The sequence below is a fragment of the Piliocolobus tephrosceles genome, chromosome 17 (assembly GCF_002776525.5).
Source record: "Piliocolobus tephrosceles isolate RC106 chromosome 17, ASM277652v3, whole genome shotgun sequence".
Taxonomy (NCBI): Eukaryota; Metazoa; Chordata; class Mammalia; order Primates; family Cercopithecidae; genus Piliocolobus; species Piliocolobus tephrosceles.
In genome coordinates this window covers 72,522,567-72,546,703 of record NC_045450.1, presented here as the reverse complement: position 1 = coordinate 72,546,703, position 24,137 = coordinate 72,522,567, and the positions used below count along the sequence as shown (strand labels likewise).

Here is a 24,137-nt window from a genome sequence, read left to right as displayed (position 1 = left end):
CTCCCCAGGACGCCCCAGCTCTGAGCGGGGCAGGTGGCGAGAGCAGTGGGAGGCCTTGGTGCCCACGCCAGAGTCCTGAGGAGAAGTGGGCTGGCCGCATCCCCAGTCCCTCCTGCGTGAGCCTTAGGGCATCTGAAGTGGCTTTTGAGTCAGGACCAGGACCATGGCTTGGGCCTTACCGTGACAGGTGTCCTGGCCGAGGCCCGGGCGCTGGCTCTGGGTGTGGCTGGGGCTGTCCTTCCTTCACCGGGCTGTGGGTCTTGCTGTCAAGGCCCACCCGAAGATGAGGATGTTTTGTGACTCAGATGGCCCTGGGGGGTGGTGGGGGCACAGGTGAAGGGAGGAGGAGGGCAGGGGTCCCTCCAATGCACTGCCCCGAAGGGACCCCGGCTCTTTGGGAGCCCCTGCCAGCCAGCCAGGTGGGAGGCAGCCAGGTGAGGACAAGGAAGAGAGCACCCCAGACTGGGAGGGGTCCCCAGCTCAGCCTGCCCGGCTACCTGTCCATCAAGCCAAGCCACGCCACGGGGCTTGATCTCCCGGGATCCCGGGACGGCCTTTATCTCCCGGCCCAGCTGTCCCCACAGGCCAGCGTGGCCACATTTATCTGGGGGTGGCCGGCCCTGTGTGCTCAGCCTCCTCACTCTGAGTCGGGGCACAGCCCTGCCGGTCTCCCTGCTGTATGCTGCCGGGGCAGCCAGCAGCCCCTCCGTGGTGTGACACTGAGGCTGGGGAGAGGGCAGGTGCCAGCGGGGGCTGAGATTCAAACCCCAGACTTCTCCCATGACTGCCTCGCCTCCTTAAGGTCAAAAGGTACTGAACCCAGATGAATTCATGTATTTAAGATTTTATTTCATCTTAAAACTTTAAAAAAGGACACTGGAGAATAATGAAGCCTTTGTTTTTACTCATCACTCAGAGTCAGTGAACATTAATATTTATGTTCTTGTTATAAAAGGAATAAATATGGTAAGGTCCCCTTTGTTCTGTGGCCATTTTGCTCCCCACCTGACTTCCAAAACGCAGCCCCGCCTGTCTGCCCTGTGGTTATTTTTAATGTCAGGAGATGATCCAGGGCACCCGCCGGCCCCTCAGGACTGGTTTTGGTTGGGGAGCAGCTGGGTTGGATTTGGGCAGACAGCGTCAGGCTGGCAGGGGGGCCCTGGCCTCTGTGCCACCCACAGTGACAGCCCTGGTGGCTGGTTGGGCACTTCTGGGCAAATCGCTGCCTTTCCTGAACCCCCCAACCCCCAGCAGACATGATAGCCACGGGGGCCGTGCTCAGTGTCCGGCAGCGCCTGTCTGGCTTCTGGAGTTCAGTGGTGGCAGCGTGCCGCGTGTCCCTTTTGGGGAAAGGCCTGAGTGCAGCTTGGCCACGCCTACTCCCGCCTCCCTCCCGGCATCAATGAGCGAGTGATGCAATCAGCCGGCCTCTTGCAAATCCGGAAATCCCTGGCTTGCCCGCAAGGTCCCCGAGGCCCAGTTTCTTTTATGGACACCTCCCCACACACACGCACACCGTGAGGAAATGGGAGTGTCAGGTCAGGACCTGCCCCCTCACCCTGTGCGGCAGAGAAGGAGCTGCCTAGACGCACTGACCCAACCCTGCTGGGCCCGGAGGGTTAGACTGGAGAGCTCTGGACTGGTAACATCTCCATGGCCCTGGGAGCCCTCGGAAAAGGGAGTTTCCCACTCTTCACCTCTTCTCTTTGGATGAGGAGTGGAAGGGAATTTCAAGTATTTTAGGAATAGCAGCAAAAACACTGACTTTCAGACATTTTTCAACCAGACTTTCCTGGCGTGTCGTAGCCATCTCCACGCTGGCGTCCACCCAGTTGTAATGGGGTGGTTAATTTCGGAGAGATAGGCAGGCAGGCGGGCGGCCCGGCCCGCACCTCAGGACGTTTCCCGTCTGTTTGCTGGCTGGGGTCATCAGTTAGTTAGCGTGGATATCTTTCCTGGGGTCTGTTGCTGAAATTCTGAAATTCCACAGGATTTGTTCAGCCGGGGAAAAGCCACTGGAGCCCCCAAGACCTCGGCTGGCCAGACCTTTCTGAGCGTTACTCCCATGGGGAAAGAGAGAAGAGCCTGCGGCCTTTCCGACGCTCTCACCTTCCCACAGTCTGAGCAGTGCGGTGCCGGGAGGGCCGCGAGAGCCGCGCTGTGCGGGTGGCCCGGGCCGGGCCTGTGCCCACTTCTGGGGTGTAGAGGTTCCCACTGGCAGATTTCAAGCTCCTAACAGCTACGAATCACCTTGTGGGCACAGAGGGGTGAAGGGTAGTGCAGCAGGCAGTGAGGGAGACGGGGAGTCAGTGCCTCAGGGTTAATAGGCTTTTACTTCATTTTAAGTTGTGGGGGTGGCTGTTTCCCCACCAGCTCACAGATCCCGAATAGCGGCTCAGCCTGCCCACATATTGCCACAGAAACCCCCGACACACACACACACGCACGCACACACTCTGGCTCAGAGCTGGGTGCCTTATAGGGCCCAGGAGGACTTGCTGGTGTCTGGAGACCTGTCTGAGCGTGCCTGACCGCACATCTCAGCGCCTTCTGGGGCAGGGGTCCCGGCCATCTGTGTGGAGTCACTCAGGCTTCTGAAGCACATGGTGCTATTTTGGGTTTCATCGTATGCCCCCAAAGCAACAGGGCAGCAGGGTCAGCTCTGCTCACCACAGGCCCCTGTGGCCCCTGCCAGGCTGCGCCAGTGCCCCGCCGTCCCCAGGTGACTGGCCAGGTAGTTCCAGGATAGCGGGACAACCCGCTTCTGTTGGAATCCACAGAAGATCCTCTCTGAGGAAAGGGCCCCGGCCTCGTGGAGTCTGGCAGCCGGGCTGTGCGGTGGTCTCCCAGGCAGGCACGTCAGGGTGCTAAGTGGGCACAAAAAGGTGTAATGGGCACCTTCCAAGCGGCAGGGTCACCTTGCTCAGCTGGGTCTCTGGAGGCAGCGACCCCACTCAGCCCTGGCTGTAGGTGGGACTCTGTGGCCTGGTGTTGGCGGGGGGCGGGGTGAGGAAAAGTCCCTTACAACCCTTGAGGGGCACCTGGTTTACCAAGACAGGTCCCAGAAAGTCAGAACCTGCCCTCGGGTCTGGCACGGGACTGGAGCTGTTTAAGGAGCTTGTTTTTTTGGTGGACCCAGCCCTGGCCCTGGGGTGGGCTTGGGGTCATCACATCCTGACCTCCCCCAGAGCTGGCATCTGCCCGTGAAACTCACTGCCACCCTCTTGTCTCCACAGTGCTGCTCACGGCCGTGAACTGCTACAGCGTGAAGGCCGCTACCCGGGTCCAGGATGCCTTTGCTGCTGCCAAGCTCCTGGCCCTGGCCCTGATCATCCTGCTGGGCTTCGTCCAGATCGGGAAGGGTGAGTACGTGCCCCAGGCCCCACCGGCAGCCCCTCGAGGCTGTGTGTCCCTCACAGGGCATGAGGTCCCAGTCCCCGGTTGCCTCCCAGTCTGCAGCTCTGAAGTACTGTGCAACGTGGAGATTTCCCCTCCGGGAAAATTACCCAGCAAGTGAAATCCTACCCAGAGGGGGCAGGAGTGCTCCCATGGGACAGCGTGGCCACCACTGGGAGGGGCTCTGGCAATTATCTGGCAGTTGTTCTTTTTTTACGCTGTGATGTCTGTGAGGCTTGAGTGCCCACCTCGTGTTGTAACCTCACCTGGGGGCATGTGGGACATTCCAGGCCCAGCAGGGGCCGTGCTGCCAAGCTGACCTCCCTTGCGCCATCTCACCCTGGGTCTGTCAGAGTCCCGTGGCTGTCGCTCCCCACCCTCCCCCGACGGGGCCATGCTCCTGGTCCTGCTGTGATTTATTCATCATTCCGTGGGCAGGCGTGGGATTGTCTCCGTGTGTCTGTCTGCTTTTTAAAGAAGATCAGATAAGCGTGGAAAACAAACCTTGTAACCCCATCACTCAGATGTGTCCCCTGTCAGCATTTGGGAGCAAGTGACGGCAGCCTGGCCCACAGGTTTTAAGACTGGCTGACCCAGGCTTTGTTCTTGTGCTGTGTGATCTTGGGGAAATCACTGACTGAGCCTTTTTCCCAGCTGCTTTCTCTTGGGGCTGCTGGGAGGAATAAAGAGAATGAGTATGAATCAGCCCCCGCCCCCTGCACCTGCGTTCTCCGTTGACATGGACTGACACAGTTGGTATTTTGCTGGGTGTCTCTGGACCCTTGAACACACGCCCCGTAGATCTGTGTCCTGTGTCTGCCTGCAGAGCCTCCACCCTTTCCGCACTGCCATTCCGCAGTGAGGTTGGGCTGGGGTTTCACAAGCAGTTCCCATTTGTGTGGTCACAGACCCTGAGACACAGTGTCCTGGGCACTGGATCCCACCTGTGGTCGGTTACAGTTGAAGCGGAGGGCCCCGTTGCTTGAGTCCAGCATATGGGTGCCTCTGTCGACAGTTCCTTCTGAGTTTGTCTCCATCCATGTTGGAGCCAGCCTAGAAGCAGAGTAGTTAGGAGCTGGCCTCGTTCTCTTCTCTCCCAGAGCCTCAGCTGGAGATGTCTCCAGCCCTGGAGCTGTGGAGCTGTCCCTGGGTGCCTGGCGGATGCACGCTCTGGTGACTTGGAGTCACTGATGGCTGCAGAGAGGCTGCCTGGTCCCACGTGGCTGTAGGGGAGGCAGGTAGGACCCCGGGGCTGCAGAGGACAGGGCAGGGACCTTGCTCCTGGAGCCAGGGAGGCCCCCACCTAGCAAGCTGTGAGCTGCCCTGCTGCCCATGCACGGCCAGGCCGAAACAAGCAGACATGAGGACGCTGCCTCCTGCATGAGACCTTGCCTCAGGGCTGGGCTGCTGTCTTGTGTGCACTCTGCCACTGGTGGGCTGTGAACTGAACGGGTGCCCAGCAGCACCCAGCACCCAGCATGCAGCTTTAGCCGGGCCTCTGCCTTGCTCCCGGCGCCCCCTGCTGGCCGCACACGACACTTCGCCTTAGGGACAAAGGCCGGTTGCAGCTGGGGAGGGGTCTCTGCACCAAGCAGGTAACCTGGGGCTGCAGGGGGATGCAGCGCTGGGCTATACTGACCTCACGACAGGGAGATGAGCTCCAGGTGCTGGGGCCAGACTGTCTTTATAAAACACATCAATCTGTACAAAGCCTGCAGCAGGCGTTCATCAAGGGGAAGTCCCACCCGATTCTCAGGTGGTTCTGGAAGGTGGCCCAGGTCAATGCTTCAGGAGCTCGAGCCCATCCCCCATGCATGTGTCTGACCAGGGATTCTCAGAGTCACCCGGGGTACCAGAGCCACCCAAGAGCTGGCAGGACAGGGCTGGCGGGAAGTCCCAATTCTGAACCTTCCTGGGACCTCAGGTTTCAGCACCTTACCCAAAACAAGACTAGCTCATTCCATGGCTCCCGGGCACTCAGAAGTTGCCCAGGGAGGTGGTTGGGCCTGAGTAACATGTTACAGGCAGGAGACAAATCAGCCCTGTGCCTCCCAGGAGGTGTGCACGGAAGGGTGCTTTGCTCGTGAAGGCCTTTGCTTGACTGTGCTCATCAGGTAGCCAGGAAAGATTCAGGAGGGGAATGTGATTTTTGTAAAAAGGAACGTCAGTAGGGAGAGCAAAGAGCCTTTTGTTCAACTTGAATACATAACTGACACAGTGCAGCGTTTGCAGAATTCCTGTCTCCTGTTTGGCTTCAAGATATTTATTTGGTTACCCGATGAATGCCTTGCTTTTAGAAGATACATTGTGTTGATCTTTGTCCCAGTTGTCAAGCTTTATAACCCCAAGGGCACAAAGCCCTTGGGCAGCTGCCCCCTCCCCTCGCTGGTACCTGGCAGCAGAGCCCCCAGATACTTCAAGGCAGAGACTCCGGCCCCAATTTTGCAATGATTGGTCAGTGACCCTTTCCGGGTCTGGAGAATGCAGCGAAAATCTGGCAGAGCAGGCCTGGCTCACGCACCTGTCCCTGCCTGTCCCGCATCCTGGGTGCCCTGCTCCATCAGAGCTGAAAAGGCTCCTCTTTGCTGCTCTTGGCCCCCAGGTGGGCTCTGTCCTGTGGAAGGGCACTGGTCCTAGGGTCCCAGAGGCTGTTGGCCGACCGTACAGCCTCTTGCCTGTTTCCTCCTTGTCAGGGAACTTCGTGATCACCCCTTCCCAGTTGGCCATCTACAGAACTGTCTTCTGTCCCATGTGCTGCATCTATGCCAGGTCCCAACGAAGACATGGCCCTGCATCCGGAGCTCGTGGGGGGACGTGAGAGCCATAGGCACGTGAATGGTGAATGGGAGAGTCGCAGTGGGGCATAGGCAGGGCCCTGGTGCAGACCAGAAAAGCCCTTCTGAGGGGTTGGGCCTCCCTGAGATGTGGGCTGGGAGGGGCAGCTGGGTGAGTGACAGGGACCAAATCTGGTCAGGAGCCCTCACCTCTGCGTCTTGGGGGAGCCACGGCTGCCCCTAGGCTGGGGCGTGAGGACACGCAGGCTTAGGTGTCACACGAGGTTCCGCAGTTAGTCCCAGCCTTTTTGAAAGGGGAGACAGTACTCAAGTTAGGTTTCAGATCTGACCCACCGTCCCATGAGGCCCACGCTCAGGCTGTTCCCTAAGGAGAAGGGTGGCTGGGCCCTCGCCTGCAGGGTGGAGGGTGGGAGCGGTGCACAGGCTCTGCTGTCTGCTGTCCGAGCCCAACAGCGGCACCATGTCCCTCCTAGAGGACACAATGGGACGCTTTGTGCTTTTGCTCAGGCTGCAGCAGTTGGCGGCAGAACCAACTAACCTCTCCTCGAGCAGTTACACGTTGGATAGTTGGGCAGATTAAAAAAGGTTCCGTAAAAACTTTCTTTTCCTTCTCCTCCCACGTTGTACTATTGGAGGTCATTATTCCCTGGAGCAAGATTTGCCCTTTCACTGTGTCCACAAAGAGGAAAGAAAGCCACAGCCAGCCAGGGCGGCGTGCCTCTTGCTGTCCTTCACCCCCGGAGAGGAAAATGCTTCCCCTGCGTAGGGCTCAGACCCCCACCGAGTGGCCTTGCTGGGCTGCTGGGCCCTGGGTCCCGGTGGCTGAGACCCCTGGATGTGACCCGCTGGGCCCTGGTCCCGGTGGCTGAGACCCCCGAATGTGACCCGCTGGGCCCTGGTCCCGGTGGCTGAGACCCCTGGATGTGACCCGCATCCATGAATAGGGCACTTCTGGATGGTCCCATGTCCCAGGCGGAAAACACGTGTGTGCCACTGGGCTGTGGAGGGGGGCACTGCATCTGTGTGTCACATGACAATTTTGAAATGATGGTTTTCCTTTGGTTCTTCAGCTAGTGGGGCCCCTTAGACCCAGAGAAGTGGGGTACCCTGTCCCAGGTCCCACAGCCATGAGCAGTGGGCAGGTCCCTCCCCACCCCCACTGTGGCCCTGGGCGCCGTGTGCAGGGTCGTGCGCTGCTGGCAGAAGGCCCACACCTCTGTTCCCAGGGTGTGCTGCACTGGGCCCGTCTGCTCCGGGAGGTTCATGTGGGCTCTGTGTTCCGGGAAAGGCTGACGGGACAGTCTGTCCTGAGAGGCTGCGGGTCTGGAGGACATCTCTTCTCAGACTGGTCCCTGAGCTTTGCTGAGCTTCCCTGAAGGCAGCCCCCTGAGCCCCTCCCCCTCTGTCCTGAGGAGCTTCCTGGAAGAAGAGGTGCTGCCACCCTCATCTGGCCCTCATCCGGCTGGGGGTGTGCGGCCTCAGTCTTGATCCCTCCTTCCTGTGGGTGGGGGCATCCGGCCCCCAGGCAATGTTTCTGACAAAGTCCTCTCAGTGGTCACAGCACATGCCCAGCTGCTGGGCTGTTCTGGTGGGAAAAACGTTTCACCCACACGTTGGCTGGCTGTGGCTCTGGGGTATGGAGGGGTCACCTCGTTGGGGGTGGATGGAGAGGCCCCCCTGGGCTGTGGCTTAGAGCCGTTCCTTCTTCTGGGCCTGGCTTCACCTGAGCGTGTGCGTGGACCCCGAGCTGGGCTTTCAGGCACCCCCAGCAGAGCCCAGCCCAGCCTGCCCTGACTCCCAGATTGGGACTGCGGGCGTCCGGGGCGCCCTCCCGGAGAGAGGGCAGGGGCAGGCGCTAGATGGGCGGCTGCCTTGGGATTCTAGTTTTGCCGCCCCCCTGGCCAGGGTGAGTGAGCCTCGGTGTCCTCCCCTGGGAAATGGGCTGTCCTCTCTTGCAGGGAGGAGGTCAGGCTGACCGTATTCCCCGCATGGGAGCCACAGCCATGCAGGGTCTAACAGCCCCTTTTTCCTCACCTCACGCCCCGACTGCCACTTTCTCCGGGGGTGACAGCAAGAGTGGAGCAGGCCTGGGTGGGTGGGTCTCAGCCTCAGAGGGTCTGGTGCTGAGGCCCTGCGAGCAGAGGCCGGGGGGAGAGTCGGTGAGAGGCCCTGGGCCGGGTGCTCAGCCTCCTGGCTCCTAAGCCTCCTGGCTCCTAGACACCCCCTCTCTGTGTTTCCTCGTGGGACAGCGGGCTCTCTGGGGCTCCTCTGGTGTGGAAGAGAATCCTGTCAGATCAGACCCCACCCTGAGGACCCCACTTACCCTTAATCCGTAGAGGCCCCATGTCCACGTACAGCCACGCTGGGGTTAGGGCTTCCACATCTGAGTTTTGGGGGATGGGATGGAACTTCGGGCCCCACTCCCCTGGCAGGAAACAGGGCGAGCCCCAGGGCCTCAAAGCGAACCCCAGCTGGGGCCAGGCTGTGTTAACCGAGGGAGGAGTCAGCCACTGCTCTGCCTCGAGCTGCCAAAGCTCACTTTCCAGAGAAGCTTCCAGGCTGGCCTCCCTGTGGGGTACGCCAGGGCGTCTCTCTGTGAGGCGTCTCAGACAGGCTGAGGGTCATGCAGGGACAGACAGGACACTGCACTCAGGGGCGCCCAGATTGGTGCCAGGCTCCGCTCCAGTCAACCTGGGCCTGGAGCCAAGGCTGTGGCATTGGCTGCCCCAAGGGCGGGTGCTTTGCGACTCAGGGCACCTCTTTTAGGCCTCGAAGGCCTCGCAGTTGATAAAGGACATTTGACCTGCTGCTTGCTCTGGGAGCTCTGAGTGCGTCCTGGGCCTGCCATGCTTCTGTGCCGTTGGCCTCGGGAGGATGACAGGCTGGGGAAGTTGGGGCTCTGCCGGGGCCGTGTGCTGGGATAGAATCAAAGGATAGAACAGGGCTTGTTTTCCCGCTGCCTTCACCTCCCAGTGCCCTTGGTCAGACGCGTGGACGGAGGCCAGAGCGGCCACGGGAAAAGGTGAGTATGGGAGGCGTCGCAGCCGCAGCCCCGTGCTGGGGACAGTTCTTAGGGCCTTTTCTGGCCTGTGGAGCTGGAAAAAGCTGTTTTACTTCTGGCGTGAGGTTGGCAGCCCTAAGCAAAGAGCCTACTCCTTCGTGAGTTTCGAAGATGGACAGGCACTGTTCGTGGTCAAAAAGTGCCATCTGGTCACTGCCAGAATCCCCAAACCCAAATTCCTGCCCCATCACGGTTCCCAGACGTTAGATGGCCAGAACGAAACAGGCATCTGAAAAGTGGTGCCGTGGCCTGGGGTGGGCAGACCAGAGGAAGCCCCAGGTGTGGTCCCCAGGTGGGGCCTGGGCTCTGGACCGAACCCGTGTGGCAGTCACTGCATGTCCTCCCTGAGCCCACAGGGCAGCTAGCTCCAGGGTGCTGACCACAGGGGGCTCACAGCCCCCCAGCCCTGGCCACGGCCAGCCCCCTCTTAGATGAGGAGCCATTGACTGTGCGCTCGGCTGGTGACTGAGCTGCAGCTGTCCTGCCCCGACCGTGTCTGACGCACTGAGAAGCCAGGGAGGTCTCCCCTGGGTGACACAGTTGGCCCCTCATGTGTGGTGACAGATGCCCGCAGACTGGCTTTGGCAACAGACATACAGACGGTCCCTGTCCTGGCAGCCAGAGGTCCAGACCCAGGGTGCCACCTTCCCCTTCCAGCTGCCCGTGGCTCTAGGAATCCTCGGCTGTGGCTGCTCCGGCTCTGCCTCGCCTGGGTCTGTCTCCTCCATGTCGTTGAGGACACTTGTCGTCGGCCTTAGTGCCCACTCTAATCTGGGATGATGTCATCTCAAGGTCCTTTGCTAATGACACCTATGGAGACCGCATTTGCAGCTAGGACACATCCCTCAGCTCCACTGGACGTGAATTTGAGGGACACTGTTCAGCACACTCCACCTAGAGCCCCAAGGGGCCAGAGTGCAGAGCGGTTGGCAGGCGGAAGGCCCCAGCACAGCGGAAAGTCCACACGTGAGGAGCGACTGTGTTTCCAGGGCAGGGCCCCATCAGCCCTGAGGTTCCGCGATGCCCTCCCTCTCCACATTCCCATGTTCCCAGGCTGGGCAGGCTGCTCTCTCCAGGGACACAGCGTTCACGGGGAGACGTTGTCCTCTGAGTCAGGAGCCAGAGGGTTGGCCACCTCACGGAGGAGAGGGGAAGATCCCGTTCCCACGTGTGTCTGGCCCCTGGGGCGTTCCCGGGCCCTGTCAGCAGGATGGCTTTAGACACGGGCGGAGTCTCCCTCCAGCCTCCGGGTGAATGGTTCCCAGGGCCACATCTGTGGGACTCAGGGATCAAGGCCACTGTTCCCTGAAATCATCTCCCCAGGGCCTTTGGAGCATTCCCACCACAATTACCCCTTTCTCGAGGGGACCCTGCTGACGAGGCAGAGGCTGCCGTGCCCGGGTCACCGCGTGTTTTTCTGGTTTGCTGCTCCCTCAGGGGTTGGCTGTGCCTTTGCTTTCATGGCAACCCCACCAGCCCCTGAGGAAGATGCCTTTTAGGGACAAGGAAGGGGCTGGAAGGTCCCATTCAGGCTCCGCGCTGAGCCTGTTCTCGCATCTCTGTGGGCTCTGGCAAATGTCACCGTCTGTCCACGGTGATTCTCTTTCTCCCTTCCCTGTCACGCTGTCCCCCTTCTCGTGGGTGGAGGCTGACTGGATAGCAGACTGCCAGGTGTGGAGGCTGGGTGACTGCTGGATGAGTGGGTCCTGCCCAGTGCCTGGGGCTTCGCATCGAAGCCGGGACCAAGCCCCAGTCTAGGGTCCGTGGGAGAGCCTGAACCCCTGCCTTCCTGCCGTCCCCCGTGAGGAGTGAGGAGCGGGTCTGCCGGCTGCACCCAAGGCTGTGAGGTTGGGGGATGTCATTCCTCTGTGCACATCCACCGACCTCCAGGACCTTAGACACGTGACAGAGAGAGGCCCTGGACAAGCTATAGCCTAGGAGGTCCCTGCAGGGCATCCCTGGCCATTCTGTCCTAAGAATGGAAGCCACATGAGTGGCTTGAGAGGGCCCTGCCGAGCCTCCCTAGCTGGAGCTTGTCCAGGCTGGAGTGTAATGGCATGATCTCAGGTCACTGCAACCTCCCGCCTCCCCGGCTCAAGCCATCCTCCCACCTCAACCTCCCAAAAAGTTGAGACTACAGGCCTGCCACCACCACACCCGTCTACTTTTTGTATTTTTTTGTAGAAACGGGGTTTGGCCATGTTGCCCAGGCTTGTCTCCAACTTGAGCTCAAGCGATCCACCTGCCCCAGCCTCCCAAAGTGCTGGGACTACAGGTGTGAGCTGCCACACCCAGCGCGGGGACGATTCTGAAGTCTGTGCTTGGTCAGAACGGCTGGTATTTCTTTTCTTGGAAGTTTCAGAGGTTGCAGAATGGAACTGTGCACCCCAGGGAGCGCCACTGTGTGGGAGGTATCGGTCCCCAGCGCTGTGGTCATGGGGATGACTGTGACCACAGAATGGAGTGACACGCTGATTAAAACATTAAAGTTATCCAGGCCTGGCCTGGTGTGGTGACTCACACCTGTAATCCTAGCACTTCGGGAGGCCGAGGCGGGTGGATCATCTGAGGTTGGGAGTTCAAGACCAGCCTGGCCAACATGGTGAAACCCTGTCTCTACTAAAAATACAAAAATTAGCCAGGCGTGGTGGAACTCTGTCTCAAAAAAAAAAAAAAAAAAAAAGTTACCCAGGCCTTAGGGCTGCCAGTGTCTGGCTCCTGCCTGAAGACCTCATACCATGTCAAGCCAGCATATCGTCCTTAGCAAAAGCAGCCACCCTCTGTGTGGGCTCAGCTGCCTTTCCTGTCATGAGGCTGGAGGTGGGTTCTGGGGATTGATGTGCCTGGCAGGGACCGTGGACTGAGGCCTCCTGTCCATCAGCTCAGGCTGAGTCCGGGGGGGGTCACAGTGAATGGAGCACGTGTTTCTGGCCTCCAGGGCTTACCTTCACCCTTCCCACTGTGAGTGCCAGATGGGGGAGGCAGGACCTCAATTCTCAAGCAGCCTGGCAGGTCAGCATTTCCCCACTTGTAGGACAGATGCTTCCCCCTGCAGAAGTAAGTGGGCAGGACATAGTAGGGCTCTGCAGATGTGAAAGGTCTGCACATTCCAGAACATTCCATCAGAGAGCAGATGGGAGGGAGGCCAGAGGGGCTGTGGGCGTCTTGGCCGAGGTGCTGTGCAAAGTGCACTGTCCTGAGCTGCTCTGAGCTGCCCCCGCTCCAGACCTGCAGGGTCAAGCCCCGCCTGGTGACCACCCGGTGACCGGGACCTGGAACACATCACACGCCGGCAGTGGGCCCCAGAGCTCATTCTTCTCAGGAGATCAAGGCCTTGGCAGGGCGGGGTGGCGGGCAGCCCTCAGGGAACCCACCAGTGTCCCCACTGCAGGCTGAAGATCAAAGGCCCTGGCGCACCTGGCATCTGGGACAGAGAGAGCTGGGGGCAGAGCCGCGGGCATCCAGCATGCCACAGGGAAGCAGGTGCGAAACAGGAACCGGTTCCACCCACCGCGAAGGGACCCCACCGTGGGCTCTGCCGTAGGAAATCCGGTGCCACCTTTGAAGCTCGCACTTCGTGTGGGGCAATTGCCAAGGTCTTATGGGGACCTCCCTTCACGGGTCCCCTTTGAAATGTGCTCACCTCGTTGCTCTGCAGTGTTGCCTGGACCACCAAGGTGTTTCCCCTTCTTGGGCCCCCATGGTGACCTGTGGTCCAAGGCCACAAGGTGGGACACAGCAGCCCCGGGGCCCATCCCTTCCTGGCCCTGCGAGACGGGCTGGTGACTTCTCAGCACGAAGGGCACTGTCACCCACGGCTCTCACATGAACTGACAGTCCACAGCCTGACCAAGATTTCCACTGGTGCTTCCAGCTGTGTATGCGCCTGGCAGGTGGGCGGGAGGGGACCCAGCTCCTCTGTTCCGGTGGTGCCCTTGGTCTTGCTTCCAAGTGTTCCTTCCTGAAGCACACTGGTCTGTGGGACAGGTGTCTGGGGAATATATTCCAGGCTCGAACACACCAGGCCCGTTTCACAGAGGAGGTAACAGTCACAGAAAGGGCCAGAGCTGTCCTAGCAGCCAGGTGACCTTCCGGAGACACCCCTTCCCCCAAAAGACACGTCCTCCTGGGGAACCCGTGAATGCTGGTGGCCTTATTTGGAAAAGGGGTCTTTGCAGATGTGACTGAGGTTCAGGTTTTGAAATGAGGTCCTTCTGGAACAGGGTGGACCCATCACGAAGTCCAGTGACACGTTTCCTCAGATAGCAAAGGAGAGAGCTCTGCATGCAGCCCAGGGCTGGTTCTCGGCCCGGCAGCCCTGCCCCTGTCCCTGCCCCGGCTGCAGCTGGCTGTACGTTCAGCACAGTCCAGGACAAACCTGTGTTCTTCCCCAGGCCTGTCCTGTGAGCCCCGGAGGGAGGGCAGTCTGTTCCGAGCTCCCCACACCCCAAGAAGCGGGGCCCTGGTGGCTCTGGGCCTTCCTTGGTGCCGCCGCCAGGATGCAAACCGAGGTCCCCCGGCTTCGTACTGCCTGGACACTCGTGTCATGAGGTCTCGGGGAACGTTCTTAAAGACAACTGGGGCTGCTTGACCCCTCCCTCCTGACCTCCTGTAGCGTCCGAGGGGCCCTCCTGGGCGGTGGTCAGAGCTACCGGTCCCCTCTCAGGTGGGCACAGCACAGGGCCTCCAGTGGGGCCACGTTCCTCTGGTTCTGGTTGGAACCCTGCACCCTCCATGTGGCTCACCAGGTACATACCATTTGTCACAGTGAAAAGCCTTCACTCCAGCATTTTTTTTTTTGCTATGTGTTTGGCTGCAGGAACATTCTGGAACTGATAGCATGACCTCTGTTCAGGGCTCTCTAACCCGGCATTCCTTTCTTTGGCCCCTGCCAGGTGATGTGTCCAATCTAGATCCCAAGTTCTCATTTGAAGGCACCAAATTGGACGTGGGGAACATCGTGCTGGCATTATACAGCGGCCTCTTTGCCTATGGAGGATGGTAGGTTCTGGAATGTCTGGGTCCCTTGGTCTGGGGACACACATTCCCTGACGTGTCCAGGTATCCCAAACCTCCCAGCCATCAAGGGGCAATTAAAGGGAGTGGACGATATAGAGTGGCCGGTGACCCTCCAGAATCACCCACACCCCAACAAAGCGTGGGGAGGCCGCCCGCTGCAGCCCTACTCTGGCTCCAGCTCTGTGTCTCAGTCTTGGCGGGCGAAGGTGGCAGGTGGAGGCAGCTGAGCCCTGCGGCCCCTCCGGGTCCCCAGCCTGGCTCCTGCGCTCAGGCAGGCCTCACAGGGACCTGAGAATCACCCCGGTAGGGCAAGCGGGCAGGAAATGTGCAGGAGGGCCTGGAAGGGGTAGAGGGAGCCCCGGAGCAGACAGGAGGCTGAACGTCCACTCCAGGTCTGCTTTCCAGCCCGGCGAGCAGACCAGGGGTTGGGGGGTCAGGCTCACCAGCTGCCCTGGGGTGCTCTCTCCCCGGTGATTTCTTTTCCCTGATGAGGATCAGATCATTTGAAAGCTGTTCTCTAAATTTTAGGAATTACTTGAATTTCGTCACAGAAGAAATGATCAACCCCTACAGGTATGTGCAAGAATGGACGGAGGCGTCTTTTTTCATTCTTTTACTGTGAGGCAGGAAGCAGCCACGTTCCACTTGAAGCTTGTTGGTTGGCTCAGGCCAGCTCACGGTAGGGCTGTGATTGGGGCCTCTGGGGCCAGCAGGATGTGGAGCGGGAGCTTCTGGCCATGTGGTTCTGAGAACGGTTTCTCCGGAGAACGGGTGGCAAGTGAGGCCCCCGCTCAGGGCGGGATGGTACAGAGGAGCTGCTTGGGCTCTCGGCTCTGGTCCCCGGCTGTGCAGCTTGTGGGCAGAGCCTTAGGATTCAGACCGGGGCAGCCTGACTTAGCTCACCTGAGCCCTTGAGGTCACTCAGAAGAATCCCTATTTCTCAGGTGGGGAAGCTGAGGCCATGGCCAAGCACCAGCCAGGCCTGTGCAGCGTCCCGCTCCAGGCACAGCCTCCTGCCGCCAGCCTGTGCTCTCTTGCTGCTTCCCACCTTCCCCGAGAAGCTGGGCACAGAGGCCGGAGCTGCTGCTGGCGAGGAGCCCACCTGGCTGCTGGGCACAGGGTTTGGCTTTCAGCCTGGGCTGCGTTGGGTGACATGTCATCCCTGTTCCTTCCAGAAACCTGCCCCTGGCCATCATCATCTCCCTGCCCATCGTGACGCTGGTGTACGTGCTGACCAACCTGGCCTACTTCACCACCCTGTCCACCGAGCAGATGCTGGCTTCCGAGGCCGTGGCCGTGGTGAGTCGCTACCCGCCAGCTTCCACCAGGGGTCTGAGGCTGTGACCAGCGCATCCCCTCCAGACTGGAGAGGTGCCCCACGTCTCTAGCCTCCCCTACCCGGAGGAGTGGAGTGGTGGTCTCCCCTCACAACAGCCGCAGAGGAAGTGTCTGGGATCGTCCTCGACCTCGGCTGCTGGGGAGAGTCACAGGGGAGAGGGGTTTAGAATCTGATGCCAGGCCACACCCAGAACTAGCTGGAAGCCAGAAGACCTAGGGAGTCCAAGGCAGCGGTCATTTTAAATCTGAGTGCAGAAAGATTGGAGTGTGCCACAGACTAGGGTTCTTTAGAAGGCACGGCTGCTGCTGGCTTGGCAGGCCGGAGGCGAAGCCCGGGCAGTGTCGCTGAGCAGCTCAGCCAGGCTGGCCCCGTAGCTCCCAAGGATCCTCCCGTTGCCCTCCCAGGGCCGGGGGAGCAGGGAGTGGGCGCTCTGGCCAGCTTCCTACTGAACAAGCTCTGACTCCCAGCCCACTGCCTGCAGGGCACCGTGCTGGGCCTGCAGAGGACCCCAGATAGGGAAGGCAAAATCCCCACCTGGAGGCCGAAGCTTGCTCCAGGGAGTCCAGAGGAAGGGGCAAATCAGGACCAGCGAGTGCTCCCCGACAGGCAGGCTGGGCAGGGGCCACTGGAAAGCCCTGTCCTGGGAAGTCCCCCCAGAGGCCAGAATCCAGCCCAAGAGGTCCTCTGCAGAGGGCTCTTGTGCGCACACAGGGCTCCTGGTGAGCGTGGGGAGGGCGAGAGCCAGCCGGTGGGGCCCAGCTCACTGCTTGTGCCTGCCTAGGACTTCGGGAACTATCACCTGGGCGTCATGTCCTGGATCATCCCCGTCTTCGTGGGCTTGTCCTGCTTCGGCTCCGTCAATGGGTCCCTGTTCACGTCTTCCAGGTGAGCACAGCCCTACCCACAACAGGTGAGGGAGGCCCAGGCCTCATGGCCCGGTTCAACATGTTCCGTGTCTGTAAAGGGTTTGTCTCTGTGATACTGGGGATACACCGTTGCTCCAATAGGCCAGGCACGGTGGCTCATGCCCGTCATCCCCGCACTTGAGGAGGCCGAGGTGGGCAGATCGCTTGAGCTCAGGAGTTCGAGACCAGCCTGAGCAACATGGCAAAACCCTGTCAAAACAAAAGTATACAAAAACCAGCCAGGCGTGGTGGCATGTGCCACCGTAGTCCCAGCTGCTTGGGGTGCTGAGGTGGAAGGATTGCTTGAGACCAGAAGGTTGAGACTGCAGTGAGCTGAGATGGTGCCACTGTGCTCCAGCCTGGGTGACAAAGTGAGACCATCTCAAAAAAGAAAAAAAAAAAAAAGCAGCAAGGTCAAATAATACAGAAATAAAGGAAGCGTGAACTTTGTCCCTCGCCTCCCTGCTCCTGCCTGGAAGTGACACAGCCGTGGTGTCCTGGATGCCCATGGCTGCCGCTCAACCCCCTGGGCTGCAGTGAGCAGTGGCTCCCAAGTTTCTGTCCTTGCCAGCTGAGTTGGTTGGGGACACTGAGAGGCCCACAGCCAGCAGCTGGAGGGGCCTGGTTCCCACTCTGGCCAGAGAGGCCCAGACAAGCCAGGCACAGACCCTGTCCCCTCCCCAGCCTGCCATGTCCCCTGTCCCTGTGCTGAGTGGTGAGGCCGTGGCTGACGGCCACTCTGTTCTGTCCACAGGCTCTTCTTCGTGGGTTCCCGGGAAGGCCACCTGCCCTCCGTCCTCTCCATGATCCACCCACGGCTCCTCACCCCTGTGCCGTCCCTCGTGTTCACGGTGAGCCTGCTGCACAGCCTGTGCCCTGCGTCCCTGGGGGTGGTCCAGGGACTTCCCAGAGGGAGGCTGCCACAGCTTGCAGCTTTGTCTGGGGTGTGGACTGGGTGGCAGCTCAAAGTGGCCTCCTGCCGAGCTCCGCTGCATGCCAGAGAGTGCTGGAGGGCCTTTAGATTTTATTCCAGAAACAATATATGGTGACTGCCACAAGCAATTCAGTCCATCGGAAATGCGGGAGGCAGAAACTTCACCCAGGTTGCTGCTCTGCTGGCCGCCTGGCTCACTGCACCCCTGCTTCCGCGGGCGCCTGCCCCGTGTTCGTTTCTCAGCGGGGTGCATCACACGCAGTCTCCTTCCACTTCTCCTGCATCTTTCCATGCCAGCGCCTTTGATTGCCTTCGTTCCCTCTTGCTGTGTCACACATCACTCCAAAACATAATGATCTAAAAGGAAAAGCACTTATCCCACAGTTTCCATGAGTCAAGGATTCAGGGAGCTGGTGCCTGGAGCTGTGGTCTCATCCGAGGGTGTGACCAGGGCTGGAGAGGCCACTCCCATGGTGGCTTCCTGCATAACTGTGGGCTGCAGGCCCCGCCCCTCAGCACACTGGCCTCCCTACAGGCTGCTTCCCCCAAAGCCAGTGAGAGACAGCAGAGGAAGCTGTGGTCTGGCCTCAGAGATCCTGGCCCTTGCTTACTAATCCTTCCCTGTGCTAGAAGCCAGTCAGGAAGGGCAGTGAGTCCCGGACCCTTTGGCAGCTGCACGGTCCTCGGGAGCCTGGCTGTGCTGGGGGTCACAGAAACAGTTTTCTTGGTGACCACTGAGTTAGGTCAGGTTGTGGCCCTCACACACAAAGCCACAGTCTGGCGGAGCCCAGCTGCATGTGTACACTGTGCTCTTCACCTGTCCTTAACCCAAATGTGGTCTCCATTTCCTCCTCCCTTCCCTCCTTCCCTCCTTCCCTCCTCCCTCCTCCCTCCTTCCCTCCTTCCCTCCTCCCTTCCTTCCTTCTCTCCTTCCCTCCTTTCCTCCTCCAAGACCTTGCATGTTGCTCAGATGAGGTTTCTTCTTTAAAACAAAATTCCCTGGTGCTCAGCTGGGCCCAGCCAGGATAGACGGTCCCCAGTGGCCACCACGGCCCTCCCCAGCCCTAGCTGTGGGCCCCGGGCTCAGCCATCTGCCTCTCTCTTCCAGTGCGTGATGACGCTGCTCTATGCCTTCTCCAAGGACATCTTCTCCGTCATCAACTTCTTCAGCTTCTTCAACTGGCTCTGCGTGGCCCTGGCCATCATCGGCATGATCTGGCTGCGCTATAGAAAGCCCGAGCTGGAGCGGCCCATCAAGGTGAGCCCAGGACCTCTGGCTCCCCCAGGCACCCTTCACAGAGGCAGGGTCCATGGGTCCTGAGGACCCTGAGTCGGGAGCCAGCATCCCAGCTCTGCCTCTGGACCTGCCCCCGCCTGCACGCACCTGGGCAGGGCCACGTCCACATCAAGCCCGAGTCTCCCCTTGGCAAACCAGGGCTCATGCCGCAGGGGGTCCCAGGGGGAGGGGTGCAAAGCTGTGAGTGCCCATGCTTTACAGCAGACACGGGATCAGCTAATTCTGGTGGTGACGATTGACCCAGCTACGAGAGTGCCAAGTGCGATTGCAGGAGCTGGGGTTCCTCAGAGGACAACAGATGGCACAGAGCTTGTGCTCCCTTGAAGGGAGGGAAGCAGATAAGGACATTGCAATCATAGGTGGGCGGTGGTGAACCCCTGCCAGGGGCAGGGTAGAGCCGGGCCTGGCACGGCATTCCAAGGGCCGTCGCGGCTGTGCTGGCAGGTGGAATGCAGGGTACCCGGCCCAAGGAGCGCCTGGGCCCCGCTGGACTCTCCTGGACCCTCCCCATCCCCAGCAGCTCATTCAGAGCGGCAGCTGTTATCAGTGAGCTGCTTTCTTCCAAAAGGGGGCCGTCCAGCAGAGACCATGCTCCTGCCTGCGGCCCAGCAAGGCACACTGCCCTGGCCGTGACACAGAACGAGAGGCCAGAGCCCCTGGTGGCTGCTGGCCAGTAGCTTTTGTCACTCAGCTAGCGTATGGCTATCACAGGAGCCCAGCTTCCCTGCCCAGACCATCTCTCCCTCTGTGTTCCTGAAGCCTGGAGGCCCCAGGGGTGCCTGTGAACGCTGTTTAACAGGGGCTTTAGGCCGGGCGCGGTGGCTCAAGCCTGTAATCCCAGCACTTTGGGAGGCCGAGACGGGCGGATCACGAGGTCAGGAGATCGAGACCATCCTGGCTAACATGGTGAAACCCTGTCTCTACTAACAATATAAAAAATTAGCCAGTCACGATGGTGTGTGGATGTAGTCCCAGCTACTCGGGAGGCTGAGGCAGGAGAATGGCGTGAACCTGGGAGGCGGAGCTTGGCAGTGAGCCGAGATCGCGCCACTGCACTCCAGCCTGGGCAACAGAGGGAGATTCCGTCTCAGAAAAAAAAGGAAAAAAAAAAAGCGGGCTTTAAAATACGGTCAGCACAAGAACCCAGATGCAGCCCCGAAAGAAGGCTGCAGAGGGCGAGGAGGAGCCGCCCTACATGGGCACCAGCTTGTGCCTGCTGTGCCAGCCTAGCCACAGGGCCTTGGAGGGCAGCAGGAGTCCCAGCCTGGCCCAGGAGAGGCAGCACAGGGCAGTCACCGGGCACGGCGGGGGCTCAGCCCCCATGGGGACCTGTGCATGGGGTAGGCTTGGCTCTGCCCACCGTGAGCCTGGGCACGGGGTTGGCGTCTGTTCCCTGGTGACAGGGCAACCATGCGGCCTGCACTGATGGGCTAGGACACGTGGTCAGCCCTGCGTCTCCCAGGGTGCCCTGTCCAAGTATGGACTCAGGACAGCTGAGTCAATCCCACAGCCGTGCCGAACCGCGGGTCACGGGCTGGGCCTGCAGGCTCCTCACAGCCCTGCCTGGCTTCTGTGCCAGGTGGAGCTCATCTGCTGAAGGTGACAGTTTAGGCTACAGCTTCAGGAATGGGCTTTTGCTCAGTGGTGTCCATCACAGGGTCTCCAAGAGGGTGGTCTCCTGGCTTCTTAGTGGGTGGCCACTGTCTCCTGGAAGCATCAGGCCCCTGCGTGTCTTGACGGCTCAGGGTTTCCAGGCCTGTGATGTGGGAATGGAGCTGTGACCTTCCCTGCCCGTGGGAGGCCTCGGGAGATGAAGCTGGCTCCTTCCATCCCTCATCAGCAGCCGCCTGAGCCCCTGGCAACATGCCCAGCACTGTGTGCAGTCTAGAGCGGAACAGGCCGGTGTGTGAGGCAGATCCAGGCCAGCACTGTGTGCAGAGTCTAGGGCAGGACAGGCCGGTGTGTGAGGCAGATCCAGGCCAGCACTGTGTGCAGAGTTGAGGGCGGGACAGGCCGGTGTGTGAGCCAGATGGGCTGCAGCTCACATCCTGGTGACCTGGAAGTCAGCAGCTGTGGGTGTGGAGGGCCCAGGAGGGCTGAGGAACCTCGGGGCATGGGGGAGGGAGGCTCATCCAGGCCCTGTCCTCTGCCCCAGGTGAACCTGGCCCTGCCCGTGTTCTTTATCCTGGCCTGCCTCTTCCTGATCGCTGTCTCCTTCTGGAAGACGCCCGTGGAGTGTGGCATCGGCTTCACCATCATCCTCAGCGGGCTGCCCGTCTACTTCTTCGGGGTCTGGTGGAAAAACAAGCCCCAGTGGCTCCTCCAGGGCATCTGTGAGTATCTCGCTGGCACGCAGCCCATGGTATCCTCTGCCCTGGGCAGCGAGGGGATTTGAGAGGCGTCAGCCATCTCCACCCACACGGAGCCAAGCGTTTTGGGTGGCAGGAGGGTTCAGGTCCCTGCAGTGTCTGCCAGTGACACACAGCCCACATGTTTCAGGGATAAGACGCTCAGCGCAGCACCAGCTAATCTCTCAGGACGAGGGATTCCAGAAAACCAGGCTACTGCTGCCAAGTAACAAAATCTTGCTGGCTGCCACCAGCTGACACAGCAGACTTACCACGAAAGGCAGAAAGAGGCAGAGGCAGGTGGATCAGTTGAGGTCAGGAGTTCAAGACCAGCCTGGCCAACATGGTGAAACTCTGTCTCTACTAAAAATACACAAATTAGCTGGGCGTGGTGGCACACACCTGTAATCCCAGCTACTCAGGAGGCTGAGGCAGGAGAATCGCTTGAACCCGGGAGACAGGTTGTAGTGAGCTGAGATCTCACCATTGTACTCCAGCCTGGGTGCCAGAGCAAGACTCTGTCTCAGAAAAAAAAAAGGCAGAAGGAGAAACCCTCTCCGACCCTCTGTGCAGCGGCGGCCCCAGGCGTGCTTTACCACCAAGCTCAGGACCCCGTCCTCAGCGCCTGTCAATGTGGCCAGGCTCCTAGAAAAAGGCCGGGGTGCCTGCGGGCCTAGACACTGATCCCCGTGTTACTGGGTGGCTTTGAAAATTCCTGGGATGGCAGCAACACAGGCAGGGAGACCCCCCACCCCAGCCCCACACTCTGATCACCGCCAGGGTCATGGTAGAACATTTGCCTCAAGCTTTGCAGTGGGATCTGCATTAACTGTCATTCAGGACACCAGGAGCTTAAAGCAAAACCCCCTGTCTATGCTGAAACCAGTGTCCCTCCCCGGAGCGATGTCTCTGTAGAAGTCCCAGGCGTGACAGGTCTTCCTAGAACCCTTAGCAGATTGGCCCCTCCAGCCCTGCCTGCAGGACAGCCTGGCTGCTGTGAACAGTCCGGGTGTGTGTCCAGGTGCTGGCCCGGGTGTGGACCTGCAGGAAGGCCTGTCATTCCCCCGTTGCACTTTGCCGAGACCCAGGGCCTGGTTTGTGCGCTCCACGGGCCGCGCTCCGCCTCCCCAGGGTTCTGAAGCAGGCGAGGGGTGGGTCGAGCGGGATGCGGCACTTCTGCATTTCAGCAGGAGACGGCGCCTCGGGCACCCGGTATCCACCTGCACAAGTACACACGGGAGGGTTCCTGAAAATCCCAGCTCTGGCTTCTCTGCAACTTCGGGAGGGGCGGCAGTGCTGGGTTAGGTGACAGCAGGGCTGGGGGAGCCCCAGCTCACGCCCCCATGTCCCACTGGTGCTTGTCCAGCCCCCAGGCTAACACAGCTGTCTTCTCTCCTGACAGTCTCCACGACCGTCTTGTGTCAGAAGCTGATGCAGGTGGTTCCCCAGGAGACATAGCCAGGAGGCCAAGAGGCTGCCAGAGGAGCATGCACAGAGGCCAGTTAAAGCAGCTCACGGCCTCGAACCCACTCCGGTTCCCCACCGTCCACAGCTCAGCTGCGCATCCCAGTCCCTCGCTGTCCCTCCCAGGTCGGGCAGCGGAGCTGCTGTGAAAACTCTGGTACGAATCTTGTCCCTCAACTGAGGTCGAGTCAGGGGCCCAGGTGTGCCTGTGCTCCTGCCCAGGAGCAGCCTTTGGTCTCGTGGGGCCCCTTTTCCCTTCCCTCCTTTGTTTACTTGTTTGTTTGTTTTTTTTAACTTAAATTTTGGGTCAACTTGACACCACTAGGATGATGATTTTTTAAGGAGCTGGGGAGGGCAGGAGCCTTCCTTTCTCCCCTTCCTTTCTCCTGCACACTATGTGCCCCAAGGGACCAGACCCTGGGCGAACAGAGCTACTGAGACTTGAAACCTCATTGCTACCATAGACTTGCACTGAACGCCGGACAGCTGCCCAGACTCCTGTGCTTCTGACATTCATGAAAACCAACCCTGCGGGCTTCTGTCTCTGCCTGAGGGTTTGCAGAGTGGAAACTCAGCCGCAGGGTGGCACTGGGATGGGCGTGGGGGATCCAGGCGAGGTGGAGGGTCCGAGGTGGGTGATTCCAGAGCTCCTCCCAGGAGGTACCTGAGGCCCTGTTGGACTCCAGACTGTACATCCTAGCCCCGAGACACCATCCCAAGCCAGGGAACGGCCCTGGGGGGCGGGGGGTGCCGGCATCTCCCCTGGCTCACCAGGCCTGGCCTCTGGGCAGTGCGACTTCTTGGCTATTTCTGTGTCCAGTTTTGGAGGCTGAGTTCTGGTTCATGCAGACAAAGCCCTGCTCTTCAGTCTTCTAGACACAGACAAGAAAGGCAGACACGGCCGGGCGCGGTGGCTCAAGCCTGTAATCCCAGCACTCTGGGAGGCCGAGACGGGTGGATCACGAGGTCAGGAGATCAAGACCATCCTGGCGAACACGGTGAAACCCCGTCTCTACTAAAAAAAAAAAAAATACAAAAAACTAGCTGGGCGAGGTGGCGGGTGCCTGTAGTCCCAGCTACTCGGGAGGCTGAGGCAGGAGAATGGCGTGAACCCGGGAGGCAGAGCTTGCAGTGAGCTGAGATCCGGCCACTGCACTCCAGCCTGGGCGACAAAGCGAGACTCCGTCTCAAAAAAAAAAAAGAAAGGCAGACACACCGTGGCCAGGTACCCAAGTGGGAACCCACTCTGGGCTCCACACAGCAGTGTCCCCTGTCCTGGAGGTCACAGCTGCCCTCAGGCTCCAAAGCTTTGGCCTCTGTGCTGCCCAAATCCCTGCCCAGCAGCCCCTTCTGGCCAGGGCTGGGTTCCGGCTCCCGGCCAAAGCACCTCGCCACTCTCCCTGTCACCCTCACGTCTTGTCCTGGTCCTCCTGATGCCCGTTGCCTAGGAGACAGAGCCAAGCACTGCTCACCTCTCGGCCGCCTGCGTTTGGAGGCCCCTGGGCTCTCACCCAGTCCTCACCCTCCTGCGGAGAGAGAAATAGCAGCCCCCACTGTTTCTGTTGTTCCTGCGATTTTT

At 60.0% G+C, this 24,137-nt stretch overlaps 1 protein-coding gene and 1 long non-coding RNA gene across 4 annotated transcripts in view; one reads left to right on the top strand and one right to left on the bottom strand.

Annotated features, from left to right (window-relative positions):
* The window catches only part of SLC7A5 (solute carrier family 7 member 5), a 42,262-nt gene extending 19,388 nt beyond the window's left edge, over positions 1–22,874 (top strand). The window contains exons 2-10 of the mRNA XM_023228853.2: positions 3,237–3,362; positions 14,148–14,253; positions 14,800–14,844; positions 15,447–15,570; positions 16,392–16,495; positions 17,270–17,366; positions 18,558–18,707; positions 20,902–21,079; positions 22,497–22,874. Coding sequence (XP_023084621.1) covers positions 3,237–3,362; positions 14,148–14,253; positions 14,800–14,844; positions 15,447–15,570; positions 16,392–16,495; positions 17,270–17,366; positions 18,558–18,707; positions 20,902–21,079; positions 22,497–22,552 — 986 coding nt within the window. The 3' untranslated portion in view covers positions 22,553–22,874. The remainder of the gene's footprint in view (positions 1–3,236; positions 3,363–14,147; positions 14,254–14,799; positions 14,845–15,446; positions 15,571–16,391; positions 16,496–17,269; positions 17,367–18,557; positions 18,708–20,901; positions 21,080–22,496) is intronic.
* On the bottom strand, positions 887–8,866 carry LOC111553816. 3 transcript variants are annotated; one of them, XR_004228558.1, is made up of 4 exons: positions 8,515–8,866; positions 6,381–6,474; positions 2,110–4,449; positions 887–1,976 (listed from the first exon to the last, which is right to left on the bottom strand). It is a non-coding gene; the product is annotated as an uncharacterized LOC111553816 (long non-coding RNA). The 3 variants fall into 3 exon arrangements; XR_002735073.3 differs by having other exon boundaries at positions 887–2,867; positions 3,663–4,449; XR_004228557.1 differs by having other exon boundaries at positions 887–4,449.
* Positions 22,875–24,137: the final 1,263 nt, after the last annotated feature.